Raw genomic sequence first — 18651 nt, forward strand, 5'->3', positions numbered from 1 at the left:
CTCACAACCATAGGCGTGTGCAGGGGGTCCGCCAGTTGTGCCTGGGCACACCCTAATCACTCTTTGCGGTGGCGATTCCCCCTACTGCTCAGGTTTTCCCCCATGTTGCACCCCCACATGTTTCAGGATGGAGAGTGGGGAAGGGGCCAATCAATATGTCATTTACCGGCCTCTTCCTTTTTTAAATGAACACGGTGAACGCACTCACTCACTGTGTTCAAGCATAATTGAAGCATAGTAAACTGGTTTCAGTGTGTAAATGACCAGGAAGCCGCTCAGCACATGGCATTTCCCATTCATTCACTGTCCAGTGTAACTGAGGCTGCAGAGAAGATCATATGTGTTTGAGTTTTGGGGTTTACACCCTAATGCAATAGGCTGTGCACCCCTATGCTCACAACTATGGGAAGACTAATGCCACATACACACCACTGGACTTTTCAACAGCAAAGGTCCGATGGAACGAATCCGCCAGACAATTCAATCGTGTGTGGGATTCATCAAACCTTTGCCAGAACCAGTTCCTATCGAGAAATCCATTCCTGTGTATGCTAGTCCGACGGACAAAAAACTACGCTAGGGCAGCTATTGGCTACTGGCTATGAACTTCCTTATTCTAGTCCAATCACGTTCAAAAACCATTGGACCTAGCCGAAAAGTCAGGTCGTGTGTATGTGGCATTAGAGCCCCAGTAAAAAAGGAAGGTGAGAAGAAACATAGTGTAGACATGTCACTGGAGAAGTGGTTGAGGGGGTGTACATCTCACCTAGGTTGCTACACAGTGTGAGATGGTAAGTCCAGGATGGATCAGTTTCTCAGCAGCAATATGCTGCTGAGTTGTTATTTAATCTTGCCGGGCCTGGGTTTATATGGAATGGCAGGTAGGTTTGGTAGAGGGACCTGTCATTCCACACCCCCCATCCCTCGATCCAGTTCTGGGTTTTGGATCAGGTGAGCTTTGATCCTAATTAGCCTGGGAAGGTAAAGGCTCTGCGGGCCTGCAGGTGTTCGCTCTCAGCCAGGGAAATGAACCGTCTGTGTGTTGGAGGAAGCTGCAAGCACAGCCACTGCTGGAGCTAAAACCCACCCTGCGATATCCAGGCGAAAGACGCTGTGTTTATAAGTGTCAGATAGGTGAGAAGAACCTGTTAGTAAGCGCCCAGCCGGGCTAGGTTGTTTTGTTTGTTATTATTTTGTTCCTGTTATACACAAGAAGCACGGTGTTGCTGTATATTTTGTTTGTTGGACTGTTTGTACCACGAATAAACGCCAAGGTCTGCTTTATAAATTCCAAGTCTGCTGTGAACTGTGTCCAAACTCACCCTACCCCGGGAAGATCCCTTACAATTGGTGGAGAATTCGGGCAACACGGTTGCTAGGGGCAACGGTGTGGACAGACTTGGCTACAGCTGCTTATGTCCTGGGTGAAAGCTGCAACTACACTCCAAGAACAGTCCAGCAACATGGAGGAGATGCTGAAGCAGTTTATGCAAGTGAGTTTGCAACAACAGCAGGCTCAGACAGAGGCCAATAGACGACATGAACAGTCCATGGCGGCACAACAGCAGATGCATAAGGAAGAGTTGCAAGCTTTGCGCCAAAGCCAACAACAACTTATCGAGCACCTGATAGTAAATCGAGAGGCGCCGGTGGTTGCTAATCCACCCACAGTGATGGGAGCCGCTCCAGAGATTTTTTTTGGGAGAAGGACTGTGCAGAAAGCGCTGCAAAAGATGACTGCTGAGGACGATGTTGAGGCCTATCTAACAGTATTTGAGCGCGTGGCTGAGCGAGAGAAGTTACCAGCCGTTGAGTGGGCAGAGGTAATTGCGCCCTATTTAACAGGTGAACCTCAAAAGGCCTACTATGACCTCAGTGAGCAAGAGGTTAAGGACTATACTCGGCTAAAAGAGGAGGTACTTGCCCGACTAGGAGTTACTACTGCAGTCCGTGCCCGGAGGGTACGCAACTGGAGCTACAGTCTGGACAAATCAGCGAGGTCCCAGATGTATGACCTAATCCATTTGGCAAGAAAGTGGTTGGAGCCAGACACTTCTACTCCTGCACAAATCCTAGAGAAGGTCGTGATGGATCGCTACCTCCGAGCGCTTCCTACTGACCTGCAACGCTGGGTGGGACAAGGTGATCCTAAGAATGCAAATGAACTTGTCAACCTTGTGGAGAGGTTCCAGGCGACTGAGGACTACCTCCGTGATGTTCCTGCAGCATCTTCACCTCCCCGGAGCGCCAGATCTGTGCCGTCAGCTGGTAAGAGACTTCCATCTATTGGGGGAGTGTGGAGGGGTGCTGATGGAGGGAAAAGGGCTCAAGTGGTGTCTCAGGGACAAAAGACTGGTGATGGTCCCGGGTGGCTAAGGGGCTCTGAAAAGGACTCCTTGCCAAAGAGACCAGGCCCTATCCAGTGTTGGAGATGCCATGAGGCGGGACACGTGTCTGCCCATTGCCCTCTTACCACTGAACCCATGGAGTGTGACGCTAGCCGGCGTCAGTCGCTGTTTGCGGAACCATCTTGTGCTGCAGTTCCTGGACTAGAGACTGAACCGCAAATCTGCAATATTACCATCAATGACCTTCCCGTTGAGGCGTTAATGGACTCGGGAAGCCTCGTAACCTTGGTGCATGCTAGCCTGGTGGCTGGGGACTTAGAGTCTAAAAAGCATATGAGTGTTGTGTGCATACATGGTGATACAAAAGTGTACCCTATAGTGCTGGCTAAAGTCGGGACTGAACAAGGCACCGTACAATATGAAGTGGGTGTGGTGAAAAACCTCATGCATAATGTAATATTGGGGCGCGATTTTCCATTATTCTGGGCTCTCTGGGAAAAAAGGAAAATCCCCAAAAGGAGTGGGGATACCTCTAAGGGGGTTGCTTTGTCCCCTGTGAATGATAGAAGTGTGCAGGATGAAAATGATTGTTCTCCTTTGCAGGTCCTGGCTGGGGAGGAGGAGGCTCCTCCCACTGAGCAAAATATACTAGACTTAGAGGTGTCTAGGGATAATTTTGGCGCTGCACAATTACAGGACCCCACTCTCAAAAATGCGAGAGAGCAGGTTGCTGTTATGAATGGGGTACCTCAGGAACCAGAGGCTGAAAAAAGATTTCCACATTTTTCGGTGACTAATGATCTTTTCTATAGAGTCAATAAGATTAAGGATGAGATTGTGGAACAGCTTCTGGTACCTAAGCCGTACCGGCGTCAGGTGCTTGACATGGCACATAACCATGTTCTTGGGGGACACTTGGGGACTGACAAAACGCGAGAGAGGGTTCTCCAGAGGTTTTTTTGGCCGGCGATATATGATGACATTAAAAAATACTGTGAGTCGTGCCCCACATGTCAGGTTAGTGCCCCAGTGTCACATTTTCGCAGTCCTTTGGTTTCGCTCCCTATTATAGAGGTGCCTTTTGAGCGTATTGCCATGGATTTAGTGGGTCCCGTTGTAAAGTCAGCTAGAGGACACCAGTATATTTTGGTAGTCATAGATTATGCGACCCGCTATCCTGAGGCTGTACCCTTAAGAAACACTGCATCTAAAACAATTGCACGTGAGTTGTTTTATATGTTCTCTAGGACTGGGATCCCCAAAGAAATCCTAACTGACCAAGGTACGCCATTTATGTCAAAACTGATGAAGGAATTATGCAAACTATTTAAAGTCTCACACATCCGTACCTCTGTATACCACCCCCAGACGGACGGATTGGTGGAGAGATTTAATAAAACTTTGAAACATATGTTGAAGAAAGTGGTGGGAAAAGATGGTCGTGACTGGGATCATTTATTACCCTACCTCATGTTTGCTATTAGGGAAGTGCCCCAAGCGTCCACAGGGTTCTCACCATTCGAGTTGGTCTATGGTCGTCACCCTAGGGGTCTACTGGACATTGCAAAAGAGACATGGGAGAGTGAGTCCACCCCATACAAGAGTGTTATTGAGCATGTAGCACAAATGCAGGACCGTATAGCCACTGTAATGCCCCTGGTAAGGGAACACCTCCAGAGAGCTCAAGAGGCCCAAAGTAGAATTTACAACCGGTCCGCAAGAATCAGGACATTCAACCCAGGCGATAGGGTCCTTATACTAGTCCCCACTGTTGAGAGTAAATTCTTAGCGAAGTGGCAAGGTCCTTATGAAATTGTTGAAAAGATCAGTGAGGTGAACTACAAGGTGCACCAACCAGGTAGAAGGAAGCCTTTCCAAGTTTATCACATAAACTTGATCAAGCCCTGGAAAGACAGGGAATCCTTGGTGGCGACAAATACTGTTAATAATTTGTCACCACCAATCCCTCCAGTCAAGGTAGGTGATGCTCTATCAGTGTCACAGAAACAGGAGGCTCTGGAATTTTTACAGAAAAACAAAAACAAGTTCTCTGACCTCCCAGGGTGTACCCACCTCATCCATCATCACATTGAAACTGAGCCTAGAAGCAGAGTAAACCTAAAGCCCTATAGGATACCGGAGGCACGTAGGGAAGCCGTATCTGCCGAGGTAAAACGTATGCTTGATCTGGGGGTAATTGAGGTGTCACAGAGTGAATGGTCCAGCCCGATTGTGCTAATCCCAAAGCCCAATGGAACTTGGAGGTTCTGTAACGATTTCAGAAAGTTGAATGAGATCTCCAAGTTCGATGCTTATCCTATGCCCAGGGTAGATGAGTTGATTGAGAAGTTAGGTAACGCCAGGTACATAACCACCCTCAATCTCACAAAGGGCTACTGGCAGATTCCACTTTCGGGCGAGGCTAAAGAGAAAACTGCATTCTCCACCCCTGATGGGCTATTCCAGTATGTAGTGATGCCATTCGGGTTACATGGAGCGCCTGCAACTTTCCAGAGGTTGATGGACTTGATTCTGCGACCACATCGGGATTACTCAGCCGCCTACCTCGATGATGTGGTCATTTTTAGCCCTGATTGGGAAAGTCACCTCTGTAAGGTACAGGCCGTGTTGGATACCATAAGTGATGCAGGGTTGACCATAAATGCCGAGAAGTGTGCTCTAGCCCTAGAAGAGGCCAAATATCTGGGCTACATTGTTGGGAGAGGATTGATTAAGCCACAGCTAAATAAAATTGAGGCAATACAGAATTGGCCTAGACCCCTGACAAGGAAACAGGTTAGAGCTTTCCTGGGTATTACGGGTTATTACCGTAGATTTGTGCCGAACTTTGCCTCAGTTGCTGCTCCACTAACTGACTTGACAAAGGGCGGAAAGACAGCAATGGTCACGTGGACCCCAGAGGCCGAGAAGGCTTTCCAAAGCCTTAAGTCTGCCTTGTGCCAACCACCTGTGTTAGTTACCCCCAATTTCAGGCGAGAATTTCTGGTCCAGACAGATGCCTCTAACACAGGCTTAGGTGCAGTACTCTCACAAGTAGTGAATGGTGAGGAGCATCCGGTGACGTACTTGAGTAGAAAACTAACCCCGGCCGAGAAAAATTATGCCATTGTGGAGCGAGAATGTTTGGCAGTGAAGTGGGCCCTAGAATCTTTAAAGTATTACTTGCTAGGCAGGAAATTCAAGTTGGTGACAGACCATGCCCCCCTAACATGGATGAAGTTAAACAAGGAGAGAAATGCAAGAGTGACTAGATGGTTTCTGTCCTTACAAAACTTTAATTTCACTGTGGAACACAGGCCAGGGAAATTACAGGCAAATGCTGACGCATTGTCGAGGGTGAGTTGTCTGTGGGGACAAAAGGCTCAGCCCTCCGGTCTGGAAAAGAGGGGGGGGATATGTAGACATGTCACTGGAGAAGTGGTTGAGGGGGTGTACATCTCACCTAGGTTGCTACACAGTGTGAGATGGTAAGTCCAGGATGGATCAGTTTCTCAGCAGCAATATGCTGCTGAGTTGTTATTTAATCTTGCCGGGCCTGGGTTTATATGGAATGGCAGGTAGGTTTGGTAGAGGGACCTGTCATTCCACACCCCCCATCCCTCGATCCAGTTCTGGGTTTTGGATCAGGTGAGCTTTGATCCTAATTAGCCTGGGAAGGTAAAGGCTCTGCGGGCCTGCAGGTGTTCGCTCTCAGCCAGGGAAATGAACAGTCTGTGTGTTGGAGGAGGCTGCAAGCACAGCCACTGCTGGAGCTAAAACCCACCCTGCGATATCCAGGCGAAAGACGCTGTGTTTATAAGTGTCAGATAGGTGAGAAGAACCTGTTAGTAAGCGCCCAGCCGGGCTAGGTTGTTTTGTTTGTTATTATTTTGTTCCTGTTATACACAAGAAGCACGGTGTTGCTGTATATTTTGTTTGTTGGACTGTTTGTACCACGAATAAACGCCAAGGTCTGCTTTATAAATTCCAAGTCTGCTGTGAACTGTGTCCAAACTCACCCTACCCCGGGAAGATCCCTTACAATAGATTGAGATTAAAGTGCTTCTAATGCCGCGTACACACGAGCGGATTGTATGGCGTACTTAGTCCGTCATACAATCCGACGGACAGTCCGTCGTACTTTCCACTGAACGGACTTGACCACACACGGATACACAAACAGTCCGTCGAAAGCTTGCGCGATGACGTGTACAGCACGTACGACGGGACTAGAAATAGGAAGTCCAATACACAGCAAAGCACCCTTCCGCCGTGTAAATCCTTTCTGGGCATGCGCCATTCTTAGTCCGTCGAACTAGCATACTGACGACCGTATTGTCCGCTGAAACCAAAGTACGACGGACAGAATTTCGAAAAAACCGAAATACTTAGTACTCCGGACTGCACGCTGAAAAAGTCCGCTGAAGCCCACACACGAGCGGATTGTCCGCTGAAATGTGTTTCGACGGACTAAGTACGCCATACAGTCCGCCCGTGTGTACGCGGCATAAAGGAAAACTTTTTTTTCAATAATAATAAATGTCATACGTACCTGCTTTGTGCAATAGTTTTGCACAGTGCAGCACCAATCCTCTTCTTCTGGGTTTAACCACCAACCCTTCTTGCTCCCATCCCCCTCTCTGAGTGCCCCATAGCAAGCCTCCACCGCCATCCTCTCCCTTCTCACTGGCTTTGATTTACAACAGCAGAAGCAAATGGCTTCCATTGCTGCCTTGATCTCCAGTGAGGAGGGAGAGAACCAAGAGAGCTGCTACTCTTTAGCACAGCACTAGATCGAGATATGTGCTCAGGTAAGTGTAATGCCCCGTACACATGATCGGACTTTCCGACAACAAAACCGTGGATTTTTGTTCGAAGGATGTTGGCTCCAACTTGTCTTACATACACGCAGCCACGCAAATGTTGGCCAACAATTACGAACATAGTGACGTACAAGGCGTACGTGATATCTCCATTACGAATGCTAGTTTTACAAGACCGAGCGCTTCCGGCTTGTACTTGATTCCGAGCATGTGTGGACCTTTGTGCGATGGACTTGTGTACACACAATCGGAAAGTCCATCAACAAAAATTTGTTGGCATAAAATTTGAGAAAATTTGAGGAAAGTCCGCCAACAAATGTTTGATGGAGCATACACACGGTCGGACTTTCCGCCAACAGGCTCGCATCCAACATTTGTTGTCGGAAAATCCGATCATGTGTATGGAGCATTAGGAATCTACTGCACACAGAAGGTTTTTTACCTTAGTTCAGAGAATACCTTTAGGACCACTTTAAAAAAGATGTCACCTGGAGATCCAATTACATTTTTTATTCAAATGTTTTATTTTCAATTATTGCAGTGATTTGTTGCTGCAGATGCATGCAAGGTACTGTAGAATTAGACCAGTTCTGCCCTAATCTAATATGGCTGCTTACAAACTATCCCAATGCAATGATATCAAATACACAGATACTCACAAAATTCAATTTGGCTGTCTCCTGAATAATTGGGGGTTGCCCCATGAAACATATAGCGATTACAGCCTATATGAATTGAAACATATATGTTCCAGCAATAATGTTATATGTTGTATATACAGTGGGAAAAGTATTCACACCCCTTGAAATTTTCGACATTTTGTCATGTTACAACCAAAGACATAAATGTATTTTATTGGTATTTTATTAGATAGACCAACACAAAGTGGTATATATTTGTGAAGTGGAATGATAAAGTGTTTTACATTTTTTTTACTAATGAATATCTGAAAAGTGTGCATTTGTATTCAGCCCAGAGTCAATATTTTGTAGAATCACCTTTCGTCTTTTTGAAGATGTGTCTACCAGCTTTGAACATCTAGAGAGTGACATTTGTGCCCATTCTTCTTTGCAAAATAGCTCAAGCTCTGTCAGATTGGATGGAGAGTGTCTGTAAGCAGTCGCAGATCCTCAATTGGATTTAGGTCTGGACTTTGACCGGGTCATTCTAAGCCCCTGTACACACGGTAGGAGGTTCCGGCAACCAATTAATTAATTTCCGGAAGAGGTCCGGAAGTGATGTTGCATACACACGGTCGGACTCAGTTGTCGGAAAATCCGATTGTACATAATGTGATGACGTTATTTCGTTACCATGGGACTACGTTCAGGCTAGTAGCCAATAGCTTTGGTCTAGGAATTTGATCTGAGCATGCTTGGCACTTTGTCCGTCGCAGTAGGCTACACATGATCGGAGTATGTCCGATCGGAGCATTTTGTCGGAAAATTTTACCAGCAAGTTGGAAAAGTTGGTCCGTCGGATATTCCAACGGAAACAGTCCGATGCAGACCACACACCGTCGGAATATCCGACAAAATGGTCCGATAGGAAACATTCCGTCGGAATCTCCGACCGTGTGTACAAGGGCTAACACATATATGCTTTGAATTAACCATTCTATTGTAGCTCTGGCTGTATGTTTAGGGTCGTTGTTCTGTTGGAAGGTGAACCTCCTCCTCAGTCTCAAGTCTTTTGCAGACTCTAACAGGTTTTCTTCTAAGATTTCCCTGTATTTGGCTCCATCCATCTTCTTATGAACTCTGACCAGCTTCCCTGTCTCTGATAAAGAAAACCAACCCCACAACATGATGCTGCCACCACCATGCTTCATGGTGGGGATGGTGTGTTCAGGGTGATGTGTAGTGTTAGTTTTCCGCCATTTATAGCGTTTGGCTTTTAGGCCAAAACTTAAAATTTTGGTTTAATCTGACCAGAGCACCTTCTTCCACATGTTTGCTGTGTCCCCCACATGACTTCTGACCAACTGCAAACTGAACTTTTTATGGGTTTCTTTCAACAATGGCTTTCTTCTTGCCACTCTTCCATAAAGGCCAGATTTGTGGAGTGCACAACTAATAGTTGTCCTGTTGACAGATTCTCCTAACTGAGCTGTGGATCTCTGCAGCTCCTCCAGAGTTACCATGGACCTCTTGGCTGCTTCTCTGATGAATGCTCTCCTTGCCCGGCCCGTCAGTTGTGCCTTTCCATTTTCGGATGATGGATTGAACACTGCTCCGAAAGTTGTTCAAAGCTTGGGATATTTTTTAATAAAAATCTCAACACCAGGTATATTTCAAAAATGGCCTATAATACACCACTCAGCGCCAAACAAGGACTAAACCACAGATTCAAAAAAAATTATATATATATATATATATATATATATATATCAATATATGTACTTATATATATACCTGCATATGAGATACCGATAGAACCAAAAACAAACTGAATAAAATCTGCCAGGTATATTATGACCTAGCAGTCCAAACGATAATAGCAGCCGTTTAAAAAGTATAGTAATTATATAAACAAGTAATACAAACAATTCATCAATATAAGTCTGAGAATATCCGTATTAAAACAGTGCTCTATATAAAGTCCATGATCATTTCATAAATAATTGTGTATGGGTTCTAAAAAGAGAGTCCTTAATGTGCAGATAGGGTGATTGTAGTGATTTAATCAACGTTGCAAGGTGATCAAAGTGCTGTTGACGTTTCTTCCACCATAAAATGGGAGTGCTTCACTCATACCCCATAGGGGGTTAAACTCACCAGACACCATTAATAAAACCAGCCTAAGGGAGTAGTCACTCTTTTAGGTGTACCAAAATTCCTACGTCTTCCCTTAGGGGTCCCGTTTCCAGAAATACTCCAAGTTTGTCTTGTACAAAGACTCATAGATGATACGATTGAGACTTTCATCACATACTATGCAGCTAATGGTAAACAAACACTTTTATTCATATCTCTGCTCTATAATCCAAAAGCATGTGTGGGGAGATTAGCTTGTGGGGATCTCCTTCTCTGAATGACAGGCAGCAAACAGGCACTTTCTTAAAAAGCCAGAGAATGCCAGGTTTATCTGTTCCTTCTATTCCTCTCCAATTGTCACTGGTCCCTCTTCAAAATCTTCACTTCCTGTAGTACTTCCTGGTGCTTCTCACTGTGTCTGGAGCCGTTGGTGTGGTGGTAAGGAGTCGTGCTCGCCCCCAGGCTAGTACTACAGCCCTGCGTGGAGACGCTCTGTACGTAACAGAGAGACACAGGGGCTGGTGGTTTGTGGGTGTGTGTCTAAGCGTTGCGGCTTCACTTCCCAGTTCCCTACTGCACATGCACGAGTCACGTAGCGCAATGGGAATGGTCCGCGCTGTCTCTGGGACCTGTGTGTGTCCCAGCAGACAGCGTGGCGGGCCTGGAAGAAGCATAGACTCCCGTGGGAGTTTATGCCCGGAAGTGGGTGCAAATACCTGTCTTAGACAGGTATCTGCACCCCCCTCCCCCCTGAAAGATTCCAATTGTGACACCGGAGGGGAGGAGGGTTCTGATAAGTGGCACATTAGACCAGAAAAGACAATTGTCCAGGGACAGTGGTTAAGAGCCAAAAGAACCTTGCCTATCAATATCCTAGAGACGCCAGCAGTTATTCCGACAGGAATGCTCTCTTCACCCTGACATTTTTTGAGCTGTTTGCTAAAGATGGGGGACTCCGGACGTAGATCTTCTAGCATCCAGATTCAACATGAAGTTAGTCAACCTTGTGGCCAGAACAAGGGATCCACTCGCATGCAGAACGGATGCGGTGGTGACCCCGTGGAATCAGTTCTCACTGATATATGCATTCCTCCCCTAATAAGTTGCTGCCTCGACTTCTTTGCATGATCAAGCTGGAAAGAAAGCTGGTAATTCTGGTGGCATCAGCATGGCCCAGAAGGTCATGGTATGCAGAAATCGTAAAGATGGCAGTGGCGGGCCCATGGTCCCTTCCACTACGGCCAGATCTGCTCTCACAGGGAACGATATTCCATCCTACCTTACAGTCTCTAAATTTAATGGCTTGGCTATTGAAACCCACATTCTGAAGAAACGTCCTTTTCTTGGAGTACATCATGGGACACAGAGGTCCCTCCCCTCTTTTTTGGGATTTAAGTATATTGCTTTGCTACAAAAACTGATGTGCTTCTGGAAGGAGGAGGTGTTATATAGGGAGTGAACTTCCTGGATTGGGTATACCAGTATCCATCACCTAAAGGTGGCCTATAACCCATTAAGTAATTACTTAAGGCTGTATGATGTAGTCCAAGAAAAGGACTTTACAGGTCAGCTGTTATAAAAATCCTATTATTTCTCTTAACAGTCTTTTTTATATTTTTGGGGAAAATAGGGTTAGGGCCAGGACACCCTTAAGTAGTTGCAAGTTCATTTGGAAGACTCAGAGACTTCAATAGGAGGACAGCTATGCAGGAAAAGGCCCCAGCAAGGCACCACGTCTGCACATGAAGGAATGCTGTCTCCTATGGCAACAGTCTTTAACAGTTCCTAACTCAAACGTAACAGTTCCTTCAGCTCCACTGCCACTCCCAGTCTCTCACTAGACCCTCTGATCCACTGACTCTGAATCCCTTGAGCTTTTCCAATGTTTGCAGTGGTATCTCCCTCAAGCCTCACCCACGCTTCCCTGCTGAGCCCCAGCTTGGCACTCCAGATACTTCTCAAGCTTTACCCCTGCTGACCGGCTCGGTCCCTGGCTTCAATCACAAGGCTGCTCTGCAAGTGTCACCTCCACTGGTTGGGTCCCTGTCTTGATCATCGCCTGCAGTTTCCTGATTCTCCACTGTGCCCGTTTGGTGAGAATGCTGCTCCGTTACTTGCTTCAGTTACTCACGGTGGTCCCTGGTAATAAGGTGGTTGGTCCCTTTGTGGCAACAGCTTCCCTTCTACCTCCGACCACTGATAGGTTCTCTGATTAGCAGGACCGTCACTTCTGGTTGAACTGCAAGCCACAGTCCCAGCCCTGTGCTTATCTCTTACTTCTGGATAGGCACTCACACAGCCTAGCAACCAGATGCCCCTGGGATAAGCCCAATCTCCAGGCCTAGCATCCCTGACCAAACTCCAGGGTGCTATATATTTATTTGTAAAACATTTTGAAAACCATTTATCATTTTCCTTCCACTTCACAATTATATGCCACTTTGTCTTGGTCTATCACATAAAATCCCAATAAAATACATTTATGTTTTTGGATGTAACCTGACAAAATGTGGAAAGTTTCAACAGGAATAAATACTTTTTCAAGGCACTGTACGTGGCCGATTTGTTGATATCGATAATACAACCAAAAATTGAATTACCGTATTTATCGGCGTATAACACGCACTTTTTTCCCCTTAAAAGCAGGGGAAAATCGTGGGTGCGTGTTATACGCCAATCCCCCGAAATTCTGAGCCTCTGGGCGGCTTTCAGCCGCCTTCGGCTCTTCAAGGCGACTTTCGGCCACCTTCGGCCATTATCGGCGGCTTTCGGCCATCTTCGGCCGTTCTCGGCAACTTTCGCCCGCCTTCGGCTCTTCTCTGCAGCTTTCAGCCGCCTTCGGCCACTCTCTGCAGTTTACGGCTCTTCCCGGCGGCCGAAAGCTGGCGAGAAGAGCCGAAGGCCCGCCGAGAACTACCGCACGCCGCAGAGATACACATCTGGCTCTGTATCTCGGCGGCGGCATTTTAAAAAAATGAAAAAACAAATAGCAAAAAAATAAATAAATAGACAAGGCTGCAATGGGGGACAAGACTGCAATGGTGGACAAGACTGCATAAGGCTGCAATGGTGTACAAGGCTGCAATGGTGGACAAGGCTGCAGATGACACTGATGGGCATATAAATGTAAGCTTTTTTTTCCCCTTAAACTTCCCTCCTAAAAGTTTTTTTCCTTAAAATTCCCTTCTAAACTTGGGGTGCGCGTTATACGGTATACGGTATATGTGTTTTTCATGTATTTTGTAATGCATTTTGTACATTTTTAATATCTTGTTGAATCATTTTATTCAGCACCACTCTTAAAAGTCCCATGGGCATATACACTTAACTTTGCCTGTATATTGGTGACTGAGTGTTGCTGTGGTTTTTTTTTATGACATCAAAGACAACGTCACTTGGGATTTCCCATACATGCACATCGAGGGTACACAGGGGTTGATTTACCAAAGGCATAGAGACTATTTAGCAAAATAAATGTTCACCGAGTATAGCTAATAAGATGTGGCTGTGTTACCTTAAATGAACTGATTGTCTGCTATCAAAATTTGTTTTTGAAAAGTAAAAAGCATCTCTCTCCTTTGAAACGTTGAAACGTATATGCCCAGACCAAAACTAGCAGTGTCAGTATGCATAAATTATCTTGTAAGTTTGACAGTGGGGTCTGAGAAGTAGGAAATTAATTAAAGTGGAAGTAAACTTCCAACATTAAATTTTACCTATAGGTAAGCCTATAATAAGGCCTACCTATAAGTAGTGTAAATATCTTCTAAATGTGCACCGTTTAGAAGATATTTACTGTACATGCAGCTGGTGACAACACCGGCACATGCGTTCTGAGGGAACGGCCACCCGTGCCATTCCTTCGGAGCCCTGTGGCGTGAATAGCGTCTCCTGCACGCATGCGTGGAAGTGACGTCATTGTGGCTTCGGCCAGTCACAGAGCCAGAGTCTGCATACCCAGAAGCAAGACGGGTGAAGATGAAAGAGGACTCACGTGATGACATTACATCTCTGGAATGCTTCGTTTTCAGATAAGTTTCATATAATGTGCTAGTATGCGATGCATACTAGCACATTATGGCTTTACCTTACCGCTTTAACATTCTCATAAAATAGAATAGTATCACTGCAATATATCTTTTAAGTCATCACACACAAAGTGGTTAACAAAGTTCATCTAGAAGGACAATAACATGCTAAAATGTATGTAAAGGCAAAACTTCCTCTTTTTTGTTTTGGATATAATAGGCAATGGATAAACCACTGTTGTGATATTCTTTGCAATTTATCCCAGCGACACAACAAAAAAGGGGAAATCTTCTTAGAGTGAGAGGGATTCCCCTTTTAGACGGCTGTCACTGGAACAAGTTTTCCTATCACGAGACTTACCCTTACCTCTTGTTCTGATGGCAACTTCAAATTATGGGTTTCTCTTAATGCCCCGTACACACGATCCGAAAATCGTACGGAAAATACCGCTTTCGAAGCGATCGTACGATAATCGGATCGTTAGTACAGAGCTTTCGAGAGCCGATTAGGACAGTTTATCCGATATTATTCTATCGGACATGCACGGAAATTTTTTTCGTACGATGCCAGATCGTACGATTTTCGTTTAATCAGTACAGCTATCGTTTGAAAATGCAATACAAATGCATTACAACACATGACATCACTTCCGAATTTTTTTTCTGTCGTGCGGGAATTTTCGTGACTTTAGTAAACTCATCAGATTCGATCTGAGATTAGCATGCAATAAAAAACGGACGATCATTCGTCCGATAATCTCATCGTGTGTATGGGGCATAACTTTCTCAGTGATAATGGTTACCAGGACAAATAGAGGGGTAAATCCCCAGAAGAGACACAGACATAAATAAAAACTCAGTGGGAGGTCTTAACCTTCCCCACTATCCAAACTAATTGAAAGATTTACTTTTTTAATTTTTCAGGTGGGTCTACGGCCAAGCAGATATAAGTTGATCAGAATTCAAACAGCTGGCGTTAAAAGGCGCTCAAACTTTTCACTGCCAGTGATGTACAGCAGCAGAGCTTCCGTGGCACCCCCCCCCCCCCCCCAAGCCAAATTCATAAGCTTTGCTGTCCCACTTACGGGCCTAGAAACCCCATGGTGGGTGTGGCTGGATAGACGGAATGGAAACCAGTAAACATCAGTTCTCTGATCTCTCCTATCTAGACTGAACACTGAAGAAACATCTGTTATGTCACTTTCATTTCTGGCTGTCACTTTCTTTGAATGAATGAATGAATAAAATACTTGTATAGCGCACAATGCAAACTGAATCGCCTCTAGTCATTCAGTCTTTAGTCATTGCAGCCAAGGAAGGAGTAAGTGGAGTGCAACTGTGCTCAATTAGCTTCAGTGGAAGGCAGGTAAGATATCAGGGGTCAAATAGACTCATTAACCAGTTCCCACCCGGCGCACGATGATGTACGTCGGCAGAATGGCACGGGCAGGCAAACTGGCGTACAGGTAAGTCCAGTTGAAATTGCCGCCCCTGCCATCGCGTTCGCACCGCAGGCGGCACGCGCGCATGCCGGTTGGGACCCCTGTGAGTCCAGTCACGGGTCCCGTGGACTCGATCGCTGCGGGGATACCCGCGATCATCTCACAGGGAGGCTGAACGGGGAGATGCCGATATAAACAGCATCTCCCCGTTCTGCCTAGCAACAAGTGACATTGATTTCTGTTCCCTGTGATTGGAGCAGAGATCAGTGTACACTAACACACAGCCCAGCCCCCCACAGTTAGTAACACGTCCCTAGGACACACTTAACCCCTTCACTGCCAGTGTCATTTACACAGGAATCAGTGCATTTGTATAGCACTGATTGCTGTATAAATGACAATGGTCCCAAAAATGTGTCAAAAATGTCCGATGTGTCCACCATAATGTCACAGTCACAATAAAAATCGGTGATCGCCGCCATTACTAGTAAAAAAAAAATTATTAATAAAAATGCCATAAAACTATCCCCTATATTGTAAACGCTATAAATTTTGCACAAACCAATCAATAATTGCTTATTGCGATTTTTTTTTACCAAAAATATGTAGAAGAATATGTATCGGACTAAACTGAGGAAAAAAAATGTTTTTATATATTTTTGGGGGATATTTATTATAGCAAAAGGTAAAAAAAAATGTGTTTTTTTTTTCAAAATTTTTGGTCTTTTTTTGTTTATATCGGCAAAAATAAAAACCGCAGGGGTGATCAAATACCACCAAAAGGAAACTCTATTTGTGGGGAAAAAAGGACGTCAATTTTCTTTGGGAACCACGTCGCAGGACCGCGCAATTGTCAGTTAAAACGACGCAGTGCCAAATCGCAAAAAGTGGTCTGGTCTTAAGCCAGCAAAATAGTCCGGTCTGAAAGTGATTAAAGAGAACTGTCTATACTATGCTCGAGTTGCTGTTGCATTAATATCATGTAACATAAATATTTGTAACTACCACTATTTTATTCTCCAGTGTTATTGCTTTTATATAAAATGTTTGTGAGTTTAACCAAATCTTGCCTAAAAAATATTTTTTTGAATGCATGGCAGTAAAAGAATGATAAAACTGCCAGAGGTGCTTACAGTGATGACTTTTTATTCAAATGGGTTACAATGCTGCCACTGCTCATAGACCTCTGGCAGTAATAACTTGTCCCAACCACTGTCATTTTTGATGGGCAGCTTGGTCTGTGTTTAAGTATGTGGAAAAATACAAATAAAATTAAAATTAAGAAAAATAAAGCAAATACTAAAAATTACAAGTATTAACAATAATCAGGATATATTTTTTCTAGGGTCCTTTGAAACACTTTTCAGCTTTCTTTGCCTATTTCAGAAACGCATCACGTCTACTGGGTTGATCTGTTCAGACTTATGTTCTCTTAAGCCCCATACACACTATCAGATTTTCTGCTGAGTTTTTCCTTCAGATTTACCAAAACCATATAATATGAGGTCAAACCTTAGGAGTTCCAATGTGTATGCAATCAGGCAGGCCCTTGTACTGCATGGTTTTGGTAAATCTGAAGGAAAAACTCAGCAGAAAATCTGATAGTGTGTATGGGGCTTTAATCTACTACTTAATTCATTAAAAAGATAGAAAAAAGAAAATTAACAAAAAGTGTGACTATTGCAAAAAGAAGCAACCATTTTCATTAATCAGCCCCAATGATCACTGGTTACAAATGAGTGAAAATTAAAAAAAAAAAGTAAATAAAGAAATCTTTTTAAATGAATGCACTCACACAGCATTTTTTGTATTTTAAAAACATACTTTACATGGTGGAATAAAATGATACTCACAATTTTCACATTTTGGGCAGCATATCAGTTTTGTTGTGGTATAGACTGGGTGCTGATCCTTTTCGCATACCTCCATCACCACTGTAGCAATCCCATTGATAAGTGTCATGCACCATGCTCCAAAAAACAACTCACTTAGTCTCATCATTCTTCCTGTTGTCTGAGATGGCTGAGATGGTGTTTTACGAAGCTGAAAGGTTCTTCATAAAATCTTTTTCTTCTTTTGAACTATGAAACAAGTGCATCTGATGTTCGGCACACATCTTTATAGCTATGTGGGAGCTTCCTGATTGTGGTCATGACGTGTGCTGCGCTCTTCAGACATTTGAAATTTTTTAAGTCCTTTGTTCGACTTGTTCCATATGCAACGTCAGGAGTTGTGGTAATATTTAAGTGCTGTGACTGATGGCGAGAAAGATTTCCATTTATAGAAGTCCACCCACTGTCAGGTCAATTCTGAATAGTTGGTCTAGGCTACTGCTCTTCCACATTACACTTTGCCTACAACAATTTTCCAACCTAAACTTTTTTATTATTAATTTTAGGTTTGTATAGACTAGGAAACTGTTAATACAACTGAAAAGAAAGAGTGCGACCGGGGAGAAAAGGGATTATTGCGGTGCCAAATTCAAAAGAAGAATAGAAAGAAAACCATAGATTATATTATCACAAATTTTAACCACTTGAGACCCGCGCTATAGCCGAATGACGGCTACAGCGCGGATCTCCTTTGCCGGGACTACGTCTATTGACGTAGTCCCGTGCACAAGCGGCCTGCGCACCCCCTGAGGGGCGCGCGCGGTGCGCTCTGTGATCGGTGAGTCTATGAGACTCGCCTGATCACCGATCCAAGCAAGGGGTCGATCCCGACCCCTTATCACGTGATCAGCTGTCAGCCAATGACAGCTGATCATGTGATATAATGGAGCCGGTAATCGGCTATTATTCCTCCTCGCGCTGATCGGCGGCCGTGATCGGGACATCAGTCCCGATCATGGCCAGCCCTGCCAGTGCCCACCTGCCCCCTGCCAGTGCCCACCTGCCCCCTCATCACTAAACCTAATTAAAAAATAAGTGCCCCCCGTCAGTGCCACCCAGCAGTGCCCACAGTGCCACCCAGCAGTGCCCACAGTGCCACCCAGCAGTGCCACCCAGCAGTGCCCACAGTGCCACCCAGCAGTGCCCACAATCTGCCTCAACAAAGGTGCTGCACCCCAGTGCCACATATCCGTGCGCATCAGTGTCATCTACCAGTGCCCATCAGTGCCGCCCAGCAGTGCCACCTATCAGAGCCACCTATCAGTGCCACCTATCAGTGCCCATCAGTCCCATCTATCATTGGTACCTATCAGTGCCCCTTAGTGCCACCCATCCGTGCCACCGATCTGTGCCACCCATCCG

The 18651-nt window shown here is 45.1% G+C and overlaps 1 protein-coding gene across 1 annotated transcript in view; it reads right to left on the reverse strand.

The window, feature by feature from the left end:
* Positions 1-17963, reverse strand: part of LOC143934463 (uncharacterized) — a 58898-nt gene extending 40935 nt beyond the window's left edge. Inside the window, exon 1 of the mRNA XM_077458114.1 lies at positions 17251-17963. Coding sequence (XP_077314240.1) covers positions 17251-17398 — 148 coding nt within the window. The 5' untranslated portion in view covers positions 17399-17963. The remainder of the gene's footprint in view (positions 1-17250) is intronic.
* Between the last annotated feature and the right edge of the window lie 688 nt (positions 17964-18651).

Source organism: Lithobates pipiens, unplaced genomic scaffold (assembly GCF_037356315.1).
Source record: "Lithobates pipiens isolate NorthernLeopardFrog02 unplaced genomic scaffold, aLitPip1_a1.2 Scaffold_27, whole genome shotgun sequence".
In the NCBI taxonomy this organism is placed as follows: domain Eukaryota; kingdom Metazoa; phylum Chordata; class Amphibia; order Anura; family Ranidae; genus Lithobates; species Lithobates pipiens.